Here is a 17,305-nt window from a genome sequence, read left to right on the forward strand (position 1 = left end):
CACGTCTACTGGAGGGCTACACAAAAATAATTGATTTTTGAGCACTTTTGTACAATCAGGTATTAACACCATTCTGGATTTATTGCTGATAAACTCTCTGTGTTTCATACAAAGTTGTCAAAAAAATACTCAGCAGTCACAAATGCTTTGGAACTGATTTTTTCAGCAATAAGGGCAGTTCCCAATCTTCCTATTCCAAGTAGTCCACTTCTCCAGCTAACTTAGTGACAAATCCCCAGCTCTTCTGTAAAAGTGCTGAGCTTCCCAGCCGTAACAGCCTGGGCAGTTAGCTTGAAATCTCTGCTGTGGAAATCTGGGCAACACTTTGTTCAAGCAGCTTTCTCAGCATCACGTGTATTAGGTGCTGAAGCTGGGGCTTACGCCACTTCTCCAAGGCTGAACACAAATTCTTTGACAATCAGAAAATCTTTCTTCCTTTCAGTCTTCCCGCAGTCTCTATAGCCTATCCATCTTTTGCAAAAACAAGTTAAAGGTCTAGAGGGACAAATCCTCCTTTTTAACCAAACCTGGACTCATCCTCATTGCAACCCCATCTCATATACAAAAGGAGGTGGCGACCTGAAGGAAAAAGAATAACAAATTGGACTTCATAATGAAAAATTACTTCCTTTGCTTTAAAATCCACCAGCATCTCCTGCACTAGATGAAATGGTATTTCTGTATACCTTTTACCTTTGATGTAGTGAGGACCACTTCTGAAATGGGAAGACCAGGATCCAATCCCTTCCTTCATCTTCTTTAAAATAAGCGTCAGTGATAACAGGCAGTCTTGAACCAGCACTAGTTCAGTGCTTATGAGTTTGAGTTTGGAGTCTTAGTGATCTGCTCCCTTGGTATAAATTTCCAGGTTTTTTAAGAGCCCTGAAAACCAGATTCTACTGGGTAGATCAGTATCAATCAAAGTGGAATCATTTAAGTTAGTGATTAAATTTACAGGTCGTAATAAGCAGTAACCTGTATACAGTTTTGAATCATGTTTTGAATTTTTATTTCAAAGGATTTCTGAGAAAGAGGTTTTTCTTTTTGACTGATAGAGCAGTTAAGACAGCAAAACCATTGTGTTCTGCTGACTAATTACATTGCTGAAGGTACTACAGGGCCTACATCCAGCCTGGTCCCTGGTGACGCCCAGGGGAAATGCCCACAGTGCATGACTGTGAGGCAGGGAGGCTCCTGTTAGCCAGCAGCTGCACAGCCACAGTCCCGCTTTGTACTTTTGGACCTGAATGTTTGGGTTACTCCCAAATCCTGTTTTAGGTCCCTGCATCCTTTCTTTAATTCCATTCATTTCAGCAGGTATATAGCTCAATGCACGCTTACTCTGATTTTTAATTTGTTGTTGAATGGGTGCTTTCTTATCTACTAGATAATAACTGTTTACTCTGAATTTGTATTTAGATGCATTTTGTTGGTAAGTAGAATTAATTAACCATGGAGGAAAACAACATGCAAAAATGTTTATTAGTTATCTTAAATATGCTGTATACATAAGAAGATAAGTACATTTATAAAACATTTTGCATTTAAAATAATTTATTAAGCAAGGGAAACATTAGCTGTAGTTAATGAAATTGATGGATTGATTCTGGTCACTAATGGCCATACGCTATGTTTGATATAATTTGGCATAAAAACTGTCAATCTGCTTGGACACTTTTGAATACCTCAGCAGGAATTTATCTGTAACTTCATATGCCTAACACCTTCTGTCCTAATGCCCTTTGGGTTTTTAGAATTAGTGGTGTTCATTCCCTGTAACCTAGATTATATTCACTTCAAGAGAAAAAACAGCAGCCTGTTCTTGATCCCTCTGTCAGAATAAAACAGATTATTCCAAGTCAAGAAAATTTTCTCTCAGAACCTTCTAAAAAAAGTAAAAATCAGAGTTGTCTGTAAGCTGGTGCTGGACTCAGTGACCCAGCTGTTCCTTTATGTCTTATGCGCTTAATGGGACTGAGGTAGTTGTTTTTCTTAACTGTAGAAACTTGCATTTTTGGCAACAGGAATGTCAATGTTTGCACTATTGTTAAATATGAAAGAAATAAAATAAGTGTGTATGTGTGCTTCAGTATGTAGCAATATGACATAGTTTGGATCTAATGAAACAGGCTTATTTGACAGGCAACATGACAGCAGTTTTCTACCTGGTTCCATATATACTTAAAACAAATCAGCCCTTAATTGAAAAATTTAATAAGTCTTATCTGTTGCATTAGTTTAATGTATTTAAATTACTTAATAGGTTATAAGAAGGTATATGTGTAGAAGAGAGAATGATTCAAGCCCATATTCCAACCTGAGATTAATACCTAAAAATATTACAGTCTGATAACAGTCTGAAGCCTTCTGACTTAATCAGTATATTCCATTATTTTATTCTCTGACAAAGAGAGCTAGGTATTTGACACATATGCATTTAGTGTTCAAACAAAAATCATACGAAATATTGTTTAAAATTATAGCAGGTAGGCATGTTAATACATTCTAAAACAAAAAATTGTTTCTGTATATATATATAGATATATATGTACATATATATATACACACATATATGTATATGTTTCTGTATCTATATGCCAGCTGAACATGAGCCATCAGTGTGCTCAGGTGGCCAAGGTGGCCAACAGCATCCTGGCTTGTATCAGGAATAGCGTGGCCCTGCAGGGGCAGGGAGGTGATCGTGCCCCTGTACTCGGCACTGGTGAGGCCGCACCTTGAATATTGTGTTCAGTTTTGGGCCCCTCACTATAAGAAGGACATTGAGGTGCTGGAGCGTGTCCAGAGAAGGGCAATGAAGCTGGTAAAGGGTCTAGAGAACAAGTCTTATGGGGAGCAGCTGAGGGAGCTGGGTGGTTTAGTCTGGAGAAGAGGAGGCTGAGGGGAGACCTTATTGCTCTCTACAACTACCTGAAAGGAGGTTGTAGCGAGGTGGGTGCCGGTCTCTTCTCCCTAGTAACAAGCGATAGGACAAGAGGAAACGGCCTGAACTGCACCAGGGAAAGTTTAGGTTGGATATTAGGAAAAACTTCTTCACCAAAAGGGTTGTCAAGTATTGGAACAGGCTGCCCAGGGAGGTGGTGGAGTCTCCATCCCTGGAGGTATTGAAAAGAAGGGTGGATGTGATGCTTGAGGATATGGTTTAGTGGTGGACTTGGCAGTGATAGGTTAGTGGTTGGACTCGATAATCTTAAGGGTCTTTTCCAACCTTAACAATTCTATGATTCTATATTGCCTACTGACAGATGAGAGCCAAAATAATTCTTTCTGGCAGCCATTTCAGCTGAAGGTGGGTAAATTGTTTAGCTTCAGAAAAAGCGTTTAGAAGAGGCTACTTAGCAGCTGAATTTCTGCAGTGATTTACAGTCAACTGGTGTCTGATGTGCAGACTGGATGCAGACAGGTTGGTTCTGGTGTGCATTGCAGCAGTGGAAAGCAGGAGCTAGCATTCGCATTTCCACTAATTACTCTGGATTCACAGAATTGTAACTAAAAAGTCATTAGCCCAGTGTTTGTTTTCAAAACTGAAGCTGGGGCTAGTCCAGGTCTCATTGAAATGATTTAGGATTTTTGCAACAGGTTTTGGGCAAGTGTCCCACTTTGAGCTCTGGACACATAAGATCTATTTGACAGTTTGGTTACTGAGCCCCTTAAATCTTCCAACTCAGTGCCTTTTAAATGTTTAGGCACTGCTATCAGCAGAATCATTTCCACACAGTCTAATTTCTCATTCTGTAACTGCCTGATAATCACTTTATTATTTTTGGTGAGCTACCTCGACTCCGAGCTGGCTGTTTCAGGACATGAGGTGTTAGACTAGCAATACTCTGTATTATATTCCCAACGGAATGCTTTCCTGTTTAGGGTTAGTCATGAAAGAGTATTTATTTTTGAAAGTCATACCACATGTTCCCAATCCTTTGTTTGCACAGCTGTAAGAGAAGATAACTCAGTGGAAAGAATAGTCTTTCAAACAAGAAAGAATCATCTTCCAAGACAGCTTTTTCACTTCCTTTGTGATCCAACAGAACCCATAGCTTCATATGCTTGGGCATCTGAAATTAAAATCAATGTTTTTCTTATTATGTGGTATAGGTTAGGTTTTGGGTTGACAATACCTGCCAATCTGCTCTGTGTGAGTGCACAAAGAATGTAATTTATTAACAGCTTGGAAAGCCATTTTGGCATTACTAATTGTCATTTGTTTTCTCATGTGGTGTAAGACTGCAAGAGACCATAGGAAGACGATGAGACTTTCACATGGAAGGCAGTAGTATAGATCTCTTATTAACTATAAACAATAGGTTATAAAGTATAGTTTGTTATAAAAATAATTACATTTCACTTCAAGTACATGACTTTTTAAAAGGGGAGAATATTGGGTTTAGTAGCATGTACTCTTCAAATAAAGTCTACAGGTATAAAAAATAAAACTAATTAAAACACATTCCAATAAATAATTGAACTTAAAGAAATGAATGCTACCAAGGGCAAGCCAGTAGTATTTTGGTGGAAGTGGAATGAGGTGAAACCATAGATAATTTGGGATCATAATGGCTGCCGTCGTGAGTGAGTGGAGATGAGACGCTATGCCAGAGAAGAGCTAGTCTGGAAAAGTTACTTCAACCCAGTCAGACCTTTAACCATCAAAAAGATCCCTATAATAATGTCTCCACCTAGAAAGGTGCAAGGGAAAAAGATCAGGCCTACATTTTGGAAGGATAACCTAAGACATTATTTTCTCAACTCTCTGTGTTTATTCATTTACTCTGTGAAGTGAAAGATATTAGGTTACATATTCTCCTAGCTAAGGAGGATTTGGTGGTTTGGGTTTTTTTTTTAAGAATTCTTTATATGATTAAACAAAACTATTTTATATGTGGCTTGATATATAAGGATCAAGACCGTCAAGGATATTTTACATTTGAACTGATTTTTTTAACAAAGTACCTCAAGGACGTTAATGGCCTAGATTAATTTTGTTTTAGAGCTATGGATCTCATTGTCTCTGTCTTTCCTTGGTTCATAGATTTAAAAAGGAAAATACATATTCTTGCTTTTTCAACTCCTAAACATTTTCTTAGCTTTGAGAGTACTCATATGCAATGAACTGGACATAGGAAATACACTACAATAAAGAAATATTCTGCACCAGCAAAAGAGATTGTGACTGTCAAAAAAGCAGTATATCAGTCCAACAGTTTCTGTATCTAGAAAAATTCCACTTGTGTAATGGTTTTACTTCACTTCAGATTCCAGCAAGTATTACAGATGGCTTGAATAGTTTACATGTAACTGAAAAAAATATTTGTGCTAGAATCAGCCCTTAAAACAGGTTGTTATCTGTTCTGATAGGCTTTTTTTAGTAGTAACTATCAATTTGTTTTTAATTTTATATATACCCATATAAACATTATTGAATTAATATATTAATTTTATACATCTATAATTAATCTATTAATGTATAACCTTATATAAATTAACAGGAAGGAAAGTAGTTGTTTTGTCTAATCTAAATAGCATATATTCAAAGTTTCCTTTGTTCATAGCCCCAGAGCTTGTAGTCATGCTTATAACAATAGCTTCACTTTCTGGGTAAGTTCCAGATTTGGAAAAGCAAAATCTTTGCTCAGAAGGGAAACTGCTTTGTATTGTCAGTTCTGCACCTTTTTGATCTTCTGGTGCATTTAAAAAAACATGGCATAAATTTGTCCCTGTCTTCCCTCCCTTCTTTCCCCAAAAGCCAGGACAGAATTTTATACTTCAGTAACATAATTTTATTATTTTTGGACCAAGAGACAGAGGGTTGGACATTCTTAAGGAAGCTGCCATCTACATAAAGTCCTTTTTAGGACAGTGGCTTTACTGCAGTCACCAGCTGGCATCCAGGGATGACTCCAGATCTTTAGACTGAGCCATCTGAAAATTATGCTCTCCCCTCATTATTGTTTCCTCAGTTCTGATACAGAGAGTGATTGCCATTTCCTTACGTGGTACCTTGTCTTGGATGTGTCAATACTCATCCTTTTTGAGAAAAGGAATCTCTCTGAAACATTAGTTTTATTCCAGACAGCCGTAGTTTGTTCCTTTTTATGAAGTAAGGGGAAAGTAGTTTGACTTGATTAGATGATGGGCTTCAAAGTAGTTTTCATTCATCCCAGGACTTAGTTCATATCAAGTGTTTTATCTCTTGCTTCCTTGTGGCGTCTGAGGCAGCACCTGTGTGTTGGGGCTTTTTGCTTGGTTTCCTCTTGGGTGCTCTGCATGATGATATCACTAAGCTGATCTTCTGCTAGCACGACTGCAGCCTGCTGAGATGAGGAGGCACAACCACAATGTTGGTCTGTTTTCTGAGGAGCTATGTGATGCAGGATCAGCTATACTTAGAAAGCAGTATCTGGGCAAAGCCCACCATCTTTGTATCTTCTTGTTCATCCTAGCAGGTGGGAACAGTCTGACTCCATCTAGTACTCTGAGCCTCACGGTGGCAAACCTGATATGATCTTTTCATTTGATTTTCATTAGGACAAATAGACTTTACTAATTACTATTTTTTCTGTTCTAATGTTGTGACAGGGCTGTCAAACAAACATTTCAGGGAATGTGTCAATTCAGATAAAAATTGCATGTAAATATTTCCTGATATTTTCCAATTGGTAAGATATTCTGTTATTGGCATCTATTCAGTGTTCTCCTTCAGTAGATGCCTGCTACCCTTTCCTCCCATGCTTTCCACCTGCATTCACTGTGGGACAACATTGTGCGTGCAGCCAGGTAGTACAGATAAGGTGGTGTGCCCCAGCACTACAGTCTAGCTTTGCCACAACTTGTTTTCTGTAACTGTACTGTAAACTTCCCCATTTATGGAAGAGGTACCCTGTGCAGCTGGCAAATCCCACCAAGGTGCTGAGCAGATATTATTGAGCACATCAGTTTTGTACTTAGGAGAGCACAATATTCTGTTAATTTATTTTTCCCCCTGTAAGAACAGGATCTGGGACTTGTGCTTTTTAAAATTTCTGTGGCAGACAGTCAGTACGCTTACATAATACTCTCAGGGAAGTGAAGGGTGATATGATATCTATAGTAAAACAGCAATGCCTGGGGACCCTGGGGGAATTCCAGACCACTTCCTGGCTTTACATTCATGATTGCTCATGAGATACCGTGTTCATTGCCAGGGCTGAGATCTTGTCCTTTGCAGTGTCTCACAGGTCTGTTGAGGGAACTGAAGTACCAGGTACTATGAGTTTGGTGTTATAAATCTTTTCGGTTTCTCAGAATTATTCTGTGCCTACTTGTTTGGCTTCTTACAAGCTTAAAGAATCCTGCTGTCCTTTTTCACCTTTGATTATTTTCATTATAGAGGAAATCAATGATAGCCAAGAACTTCTTTGGCACAAAAAATTTGGCAACTTCAGGCATGTTTGCCAATATCCTTGCTTATAGAGCCAAGCTCAGCAGTCTTTTCAGACATCAGTTTATCCAATATTTTTGTGGCTTTCTTGTCACTAATGGTTTTTTGGACAGCATCTTTCTTTTCACTTCTGGATACTGCTTTCTTCCCATTCTCGGGCCTCTTAATTTACAGTCTCAAAAAGACTGTTTCATCCCTACTGCCTGTGGTTTGGGCAGCTTCTATTATTTCACTATTCAGACTCCAAGGAGATTTTTAATTCTTATTTGTATTTATTCCAAAGGGAGAGCAGCTTCCATGTCTATCAGTGTGCCATAGCCTCTCACGTCTGCCATAGCAGTAGGTAGAAATTACTGTTAGTAATGTTCATGAAAGCCTTTAAAAACTCAATTATTCAATGGGAAGATCATTGAACTTCCAAAACCATTCACCATTGATATAAATTAACTAATGGAAAGACTAGACATTTTACGTTGGTTCTCAAGGTATTTCAGGCCCTTTATTTGATCCAGTCAGAAATGCTAGCCAACCTGTGAGAAAGCAAAGCCATAGATAAAACTCATAACACAAATCACTCAAAGAATTAACAGCAGGATTCATCTCCCATAGCCTGGCCCAAAGTGTGGGACGTAAAGAAGCAGCATGGCATTAACACAGACTTCTTAATATTTGTGTATTTGAGGTAAGGTATGAAATACTGGCAGTGCAATTCAGTGTCCTGGACTGCAGAATCTCCAGGCAGCTGGAAATACCACTGATATATTGGCAGCTCAGATACCACTGCAATGTTCTTGTAAAGTAGCATGCACAGACTCAGTACTTACAATTTTTGCAGGAGCATTTTTTCTAAGGACTAGATCAAAGATCAACTGGTATCACTGAGCAGGAACTCAAAAATCTATTATTACAATTCAAAGAAATTTGATAAAATATTCTGAAAAAAGCATATGTTGCCAGGATCGCTTGAAGGTAGAACATGACGTATCAGTCAATTATAAACAGAGCACACCAACACAAATCCAGTAGATTTCTTTGCTACCTTACACCTTCTTTGCTTTACTTGGCTAAGTGGTAGAACATAAGCATCTACACTTGATGTGCTGTGACCCAAACATTAACAGGAATGATAACGTTCCTGAAGAAGAAAGAGTATTATTTTAATATAAAATGTCAGCCTGGTGGTTATTTTTGGCCATAACTATGAGAACACTACAGCCAGACATACACTCAGAGGAAACTGGGTCTGGAAAGGACCTCAAAATCTTATCTAGGCCATTCTTCTAACATTCATTCCTCGTTCAACTTGGCCCAGCTTGTTCCATCTTATTTAATTAATCTGCACTGAAGTACCTCTGATGTTGAAGGCCTCATATGACCTCACCTGCCTCCCAGACAGTCTCTTCTTCTAACTCATTGTTAGAAAGTTTTTCTAATGTCCAGCCACGAACTTCTGTGCTGCAATTTTCTTTCCTGTACACATTCAGGTAGTGTCAAGGCTCTGTATTTTTGGCTTCATGAAAACATTAATCTGCATTTAATTTGAGATAAGTTCTGGGCTGATGTCCCAGAAGAAGTGAGAGTGGCAGGTCCCTTTTGCATGAGTCCCTTCATTGGATCAATGGTCCAAGGACTCTACTGAATGGTATTTCAAGTTAAAATGTGTTAAGGTGATAAATACTGATTAACTGATAAAGCGTGCATGACACTTCCCATACGAAGGGGAAGATACACTGGCCAGAGACACTGAGGCCGAAGCAAATTGTAGTTGTATAAATTTTTGCAGAAGATATTCCTGGCCAGTCCCAGATCCATCAGGATTTGGGAGAACTGAAGTTATCCTTCCAGCTGTGAATGCCACATGTCCCCCCTCTCTTCAGTTCTGGCTGAAGGGATTTCTAGACAACACTGATGAGGGGTATGTATTACACATCATGAGGACTTAGCAAAAAGGCCATTTTAACTCATGATTCTCATTACTGCAGTTCAGTGGCTGGCAGAGGTCTTCATGTCTGTGTCCTCATCTGCTTGTTTCATGTAATGGCACACAGTGTTTCAGAGCAGATGTTTATTTTTCAAATCAAGATGCTTATATTTCTCCTTCACCCTGCCCATTATATGTGGGCAGAAACATTCCCTCTTCTGTGGGCTTTCAGAAGCACTTTGTATCTGGATATCTTTGTGTCCAGATAGAGAATAAAGAATGCCCTAAGGAATGTAGGGTGATGCCCATTACGCTGACATCAAGGATATGTATTTGCCCTTCTCACACTAGTCTGAGCTGAACCCATTAAAATATAATGATGCACATATACAGCAATCTTGCAGTAGCTGCTGAGATATGCTCATATTTTCTGAGTCCTCATATGATGGTCTCAGCAAGTGATGTTTGTGCGCTGCACTAGTCCACGTTTTCCTGCTGTCTTTTTAAATGCTGGGAAACATTTCTAAAGCATTAATATTTTTGAGAGCTGACGGACTTTGATTATTCAACTGGGCCAACCTTTGGGTTATGACTCAAATGTTTCTGAAGCAATGTTGATGGAAAATTTCATGGACTTGCTTTTGTCTCCTCCCTAGAGTGTACGCTATCACTGCAGTAGAGATCTGGAAACTGACAGCTCAACATCTGGAACAAAGTCCCTACCAAACTCTGTGAAAGAGTATTTAAACCAGAGAATTCAGCTGCTTAGAGGCCATGAGAGAATTCTGTTGATTCATAAGGAGCGGTCTTGTTGTACTCTTTTTCTAAGTGTTTTGACATGCCTTCAGCTGGTATAAATGAGCATCATCAGTGAAAAAAAGCCTCTTAAAAATTACTGAGAATTTGGCCACATATCAATTAAGTTTTTAAGCCAAATAAAACCCCAAACCAGGCACATCATTTTTTTCTCCTGGCATTGTATCCGATGGGCATTTAGCTAGCCTTCTAAGAGTACTATAGATTCGATTGTTTTAGAGTTTGAGGATTTTCTTTTAGTATTATAGTATTTTTTGATAAGTTGAGGCTATCCCTTCCAGACAGCACTGGCATTTAGTTAACATTGATATCCATGACCCTTTCCTCAGTGCAGGACCGACTTTGCTAAGACACCTCTCTGTTTTAAGGATCTAAAAATAACACATGGGTTCCATCTGCCTGCCCTGCACAGGCAGAAATCATCCTTCTCCCCTCAGCCAACTGATGCTATCTTCAGCCTCAGGATGTTATCTGACTTCTTCTTAAGACCCAAAAAATATTTTTTAAGAAACTAAAATCAATACCTTGCAGCGATTGTAGAGCTTCTGTAACTCATTTCCAGCAGCTCTATTAGGATGAATTTGTGTGTTATTCACACACAGTGCTTTATCTGGTGGCCAGTTTTCCCAGTGTGCTTGATAATGCTATCACAGAGTAGCATACTTCACAAGATCATTTTTATTTTACACTGTATTTTCAGGAAAGCAATACACTTTGCATGTTGTTGGTTTTTAACAGGTATTGGGGAAATGGGTGAGGAGTCACTGGGGCATCAATAGACATTGAACTTGTGTGTTACTAGGTTATGTGAAAACCATTCTTGTTATAGAATTAATGTTACTTGAAAGTGGCTTCTCCACAAACAATTAATAAAATTTAAGAAAAAAACAAAACACCTACCACACAAAATGCTAAAATGTTTTAATTTTTTGTGTTTATTTTTTAGTCTTGGAACTGAACCAGGTGATTATTCCCACTTACGGAACTGTGCCGGATCAGCAAAATCTCCATACTCCTGAATGGGTGGGTACTTCTTTACTTCAGCTATGGCTACCTGTAGTTTTTTCCCATATAGATATGCAACAGTCAGTAGCTGTTCCAGAAGACTAGCATTCCTTTGCATTTGCAGCACATGCAGTTCTTCTGTGTGACTGATTCTGAGCTGCTGTATCTCTGTTTCCCTAAGAGTACCTGAAGTCATTGACTAAGATGTGAAAGTGCAAGCTGACACAGGCACTGGACTCAATTAGAAGTGACCAATATATATTCACTATAAACTGATACACACACATACACCTCCTCTCTATAGATAATTTTGTACATGCATGTATAGGATTTCTGTGTGTTCATACAAGGATAAACAGTTATGAACACACGTTACATATAAACGCACATACTCTATAGATTCATACACCCCCAGGTATTAGTTGGCCAACATGTGAGTGCAGGATTCTTTTTTACAGAAAGCTTGGACACACCAAGAAATTCCTTACTCCAATCGGAGACTGAAGCAGCAAGAAGAAAAGAGACCTGGAAGTGTCCATTCCCTTTATCCAAAGTTCAAGTTCCCCAGCTCACCTAGTGTTTTCTGCTGGTAACAGGCTTCTGGCTCTAGCTCAAGATGCCCTGCCACAGATCTCATTTATCTCTAAGGGCTGGCCAGCTGACCCCAAACAGCCCTGCCATGGCACGTGCTTTGCCAACCTGATGCCCAACTGGCATGCTGATAAGCCCAATTTTACTTTTTTCCCCTTGGTACAAGTGTGGTCTGCAGTTGCATGAGGAGATAGCTATAAGCCTAGACTAAAAAAAGACATGAAATCATATACTTATCCTAAAGCTAATAGAGCAACTCCATGTAAATCCAAAAAAAGCCTGTTCTGTGTTTCACTACTCTAATGACAGAGGTTAGTGTCACTGGCTTTGTGTGTGTAGAGGTTGTCTTTTCTAGTCAAGCTACCTCTACAAGTGGATCAGTGCTACAGGAGAACAGGGCATAAAGAAACAGGTTCAACGGTGTCCAGTTGAATTTGAGCACTTAAGAACTTTATGATGGTTTTCACATAGATAAATCATTCAAGAAAGTACTGCAATGGTGCCACCAAGTAATGAGAGCTGCAGCTGGTTCCCAGTCAGCCCTGTCCAAGGCATTGACATTTAAACTATCAGCTATTTACAGATAACTGAACCTGCCTGTGCATTTCTTTATAGCTGTCTACCAGATACTACTCCAGGAATGACAGCCTGCTACCGCTGCTACCAGTTATCCCTTTAGCTTGCACAGTGGAGATCTGTTATGACTGTGGAGGTCCGGGTCATGTTGACTTCTCTGCCTGTAAGGAAATATGTTGGGTTTTTTATATGACTAGGAGAACATACAGTGCAATGAAAAATGAGCTAAAAATTTAAAAGATGCAAATCAAGCTTTCAAATTCAGGGGCTTGAATTAAGCCTGCCCTGTCTTATATGTAGATATTATGACTGGAGCTGTTTCAATAATTTATTTTTCAGCCTGGCCACCAAACTGAAGGCTGTTTTGATTCGTACCAAACTTCAAACTGAAATGGGAAACAGAATCATAAAAGAAATAGACAAAAGATTTCCATAGTGGTAGTGCATTTCAGAAGCAGTGTAAATGAGGGGATAGATTCAAGCTTCACTGTACCAAGGTGGACTAGAGCCTTGGGGAGCTGCTCTAGCAGCTTAGCTGGCAATGTACTTTTCATAGTTATGGGTCAGGGTGGGGGTGGGGGTTGTTCCTGCCTCTGCTGTAAGAAGCAAATACCCAAACTACCGGGAAATTAGTTTCTTTCTGGGAGCTGGATACCTTAACCTCCCCTGCCCCTGCTCCGGCATTTGAAGCTCCTTCAGTCTCTGGAAAAAGAATTAAACAGTTTTTGGACCACGATGTGGAACCAACAGCTTCCATTTCTCAACTGAGTGCCCTGACTAGGATATTATAAAAATCCTTCTTGGACTCTCCTTGTGGTTCAATGAAAATTTTTTTATGTATTTATATGAAGTGAAATAGCATCAGAATGTCATATACCTTGTGGTTAGAACAGTCTTCTCTGAGGAGTCTTGGTAGAATTTATTTTTATTTCTACTGAAAATCAACTGTCAAAATCAATTTTTATTTTTGGTTACTCATGTTTACCAGCATTTGTAATTTCTGCTCAGTTTTAGCAGCATCTTTTCTGCACTGCTCCTTCCATGTCAGGTCCTCCTTGTTGGCTACTGGGCAGTTTCAGTGGGTTGGAGGGGCCAGAAAGACAAAACTGAGGTCTGCTGAGCCTGACTGAAATGGATGAGTGCTAACTGTAGCTGGAAATGGAAACTGAATAGGAATCCTAACCTTAAATGATTGAATAGTAGGGAAGTGCTGTCCCTGTTGTCTACACTTTTAGATCATGCTTTGCAGCTGGAAGTATTCTGGCAATTTGATTTGATTTTGCAAGTCATCCTGGAGTAGCCAAAACTGAGACAGTTATTGGCTAATAGAAATGGCCCTGTTCTTTTGGTGCTGTCTCTATTTATAGGATCATATGCTAAGTTTGCCGCAAGATCCCTGCCTCATTCAGCATGACTAGGACATGAATTTCCAAAAAGTCCAAATTCTGTGAGGATATTGTTTGTTGTACTTCAGCAAGGTGTAAATTTGGCAGGAAATTGCAGAGGAAAAAATGGAAGGTTCTTATGATTAGAGAAACTGAGTGCAGTCCTAGATAATTGGATTTTATCCCTGCTTCTGCTGTAAGGTTTCTGTGCAAGACTTGCAAAGTCACATCCAGCTTTTGTTTACTTCCTGAATGTCAAAGGGGAACATCTGTGACCCTGTTTACATTAGATCAAAATAGTCACATAAGGACGCGAAAGTGAGTGTATTGCTCTTTGAAGAGAGAGAATTGCTGAGCTCTCTGGAAAGATGTCACTGTCCTGGTGTCTCAAGCTAGAACTCCAAATTTAGAAGACAGTCAACAGCTTTTGGCATTGATCTCTAGACGCCTGATGTGATCACTGTTAAAATGAGGGTTATACTGTTACTTTCTCTCCTGGGGATTTTGTAAAATTAAATTTCTCAACATTTGTAGAACATTGAGATTCCGTGAGGAGAGTACCACAGGCATAGTCAGAAGCAAATACCTATTTTAAGCATTCAGGCTATTTAGATGAGCTGTAACAAAAAAAAAGACGTTGAATAAATAAGATAATAAGGACTATTCCATAACCACTACAAGGAAGGTAGAAATATGGCATGTGGTTGTGCAATTAAGTCATGTGTCATGAACAGTACGTACAAGGAAGACAAAACTGCACAGACAGCATTAATCCACACCTTTTCCAGCTCTCAGATGTTTCATTTTGCAGTCTTATCTGCTTTATAGGTAGATAGTTTAAATTTGGAGGTATAAGATTTTTTTTTGCGAGTCAACATCTCCAGAGGGGAGGCTAACTTCTCTAAGTTGTATATTACTGCTGCCCCTCAAATACATTCTGCAGCGAGAAGGTTTCAGGGAAGTCCGAAAGACTGAATTTCCCAGCTCCTGCATCCCAAGAAAGATGGGAGGTGCTGAAAAGCTGGTTTTCAGCAAAGTACTGTCTTCACCTTTCTTTAAAAGTAAGGCCGTTTGGTCTCTAATCAGGAGTGACTGGAATTCCTTCTGCAGCCAGCAGCGACGTGACACTCAGACAGGAAGTCAAGTGGGTGTCTGGTCCAAACTTAGCTCAGGGGACAAGGCATCCCAATGCCTGGCCAGTTACCAACTGCCTTCTGCTGACAGAAATGTATGACTGTAATGATGCCCCGCATTTTTCTGCTTCGTCTTTAGTCTCAGTTTATTTCAGTTTGTTACATATCAAATATTTTTTTGCATGTTGAAGAAATTTAAAAAAAAAACCCTTCTGATAAAGTGCTTGCTAATAATCTCATTGTTGCTAAAAACAGAACTGAAACAGTCCTCTGTTGTTATTAGCAAATATGAGTCACAGGGGAAAATGTTAAAGGCACAACTGTTTTAAGGCCCTATGGAAACAGACCAACGTTATTATGTGATATGTAAAAAACTTTGCATCTTCCTGAAGTATCTTGTATATTATATTTATCTTACATCTTCCAGAAGTAAATGCTTGTGTTGGTTTTAATGTCAGAAAGTTGTCTCTATTGGTCACTTAGAACATAAAATAATAAAAGCTCCTGTTATATAGCTGTGATAGTAAGAAGAACTTTATATTTCTGTAACATTTTCTCCAGATGATCTCAAACCACTTTACAACTAATTGTGTTTCATGATATCCTGGTAATATAATTTGTTTCCTTTTTATTTACTTGATTTGAAATTTCCTGAGGCCTGTAGAGAGAAATAACTGTGCTCCTAAACAGGCACTCTGAAATTTTCACCTACGTAAAACCCACAACTGAAGAGTAACCTGCAGATCCCCGGCAAGACTGTCGCCATGCTCCAGCCAGAGGGCTTTTTGCAGGTGCCTGTCAGCAGAGGCAATGTTACACAGGCTCTGCTCTGCTCTCTTGTTTGCCAGTACTGATTTATTCCCTGGCGTGCTGCAGGAAGCTGTTTTGAAGCATATCTGTAAATTATGTGTGGTTGCAGACAAGTAGTTTATCCCTCCAGTAATGATTACATTTGGTGCTATTGACAGTCATGCCAAAGGCTCATGCAGACAAAATAAAGTACTTCTTTTATCCTTCCAGTTAGATAAGTCATTCCTGCAGAATCTCTTGTTATTTTTGAAAAAAAAAAAACAGCTTACAATACTGTGCTTGTTCAGGGTGTAGTAAACAATAAATAACTGCAATTCCTGTGCACATATTTTTTCTTCATGATTGTCTCTGTGCTGTCCTTCCCTCCATTATCCCTACTGAATGTTTAACAATATAATGCCCAGAGAAGCCTGGAAGAGTGAAGATGGGTTTCTTTGTCATGCCACTGTTTTTTCTCCCCTGGCATGGAGCATCACTGTTGCTGAAAGGGGAGCTTCCCATTAGAGTGGTCTCCTTTCATCATCTGCTGCAGGCATCACTTGTAGCCATGACTACAGGAACGGTCTCATGAGTGAGACAGTGAGACGCGGCAGCTCTCCTTAGATACTGGCAAGCCTGGTTATACGTGAGGAGGAGCACAGGGTAACCTCCCTCCTCAGGAGCTCTGACTCCACGGGCTGAGGGTGGGTTCCATAATGTGGTCACCTGGAGCCAAAATGGTTACCTCAGCCTTTAACAGCCCTGTGTGGAGGGCAAGGTTGTCTTCATGTCCCACTTGTCCCTTCTGCAAGTGCCACTCTGTCCCGAGGGCTGGGAAAGCACGTGCTGTTTACCAACGACTGCTTTTGCTGGGTTAGCAAAGTGCACAGGGAGCTCCTTATTCCTTCGCCGCTGGAGAGGATTAAGAGAAGGTGTATAAGCAGAGGGGTGAGCATGGCAGAGGGCTGGTTGGGGACCTTCAATGTAATTGCATCAGTGCACAACTTCCCAGCCCCGGCAGGATTCCACCAGCTGTGTGCACATCACCCGGTAGTAAGGACCCAAGTAGTGGGTCTGTAGGATAAAACATTTGGTGCTGAGGAGGTGGTGGCTGCATTATACAAATTTTTGGGCATTTGTTGCTGCCAACTACCTTCAGTCTCATTCCTTGGAGCGAAGAGCTACTGGTGCTCACCTGATCTGACCCTGCTGTGAACTGAAACGCAGAGGTGCACCCACATAAACGTGGCCATGCTGCTTCTAGGCTAGCCCACACGGGTGTACCCTGAGTGTTTCAAAAAGCTTTATCCACAACCTGGCCCTCCCCTCATTCAGACTCCTTCTGTTAATAAAGCAGCTAATAGTTCCTGGTCTCTGAGTGGTAGGCAGGCAGTTGATTGTACAGCACTTGGAGAGTTCAGAAGCGCTGCGGAGTATGTGCTAAATATAATTGGTATTTTACAACTAAATGTATTACATTTTTTGTATTTATTAAAGGTGTTAATCAATATTAACCTGCTGTCCACTGGGGTATTATTATGACATTAGAGTCCACAACCTATTGCCTCCATCAGTACTTAAAATGTGATTATGCTGAGGCTAAGAAAATTAGAAAGCGCAGTAAATAGGCCGTGCGTTTGTTTCTTCCAAAACA

The 17,305-nt window shown here is 39.8% G+C and overlaps 1 protein-coding gene across 1 annotated transcript in view; it reads left to right on the forward strand.

The window, feature by feature from the left end:
• Positions 1 to 17,305, forward strand: part of ANO6 (anoctamin 6) — an 80,116-nt gene that overhangs the window by 17,339 nt on the left and 45,472 nt on the right. Inside the window, exon 2 of the mRNA XM_064467752.1 lies at positions 11,119 to 11,195. Coding sequence (XP_064323822.1) covers positions 11,119 to 11,195 — 77 coding nt within the window. The remainder of the gene's footprint in view (positions 1 to 11,118; positions 11,196 to 17,305) is intronic.

The sequence above is a fragment of the Phalacrocorax carbo genome, chromosome 1 (assembly GCF_963921805.1).
Source record: "Phalacrocorax carbo chromosome 1, bPhaCar2.1, whole genome shotgun sequence".
NCBI classification, from domain to species: domain Eukaryota; kingdom Metazoa; phylum Chordata; class Aves; order Suliformes; family Phalacrocoracidae; genus Phalacrocorax; species Phalacrocorax carbo.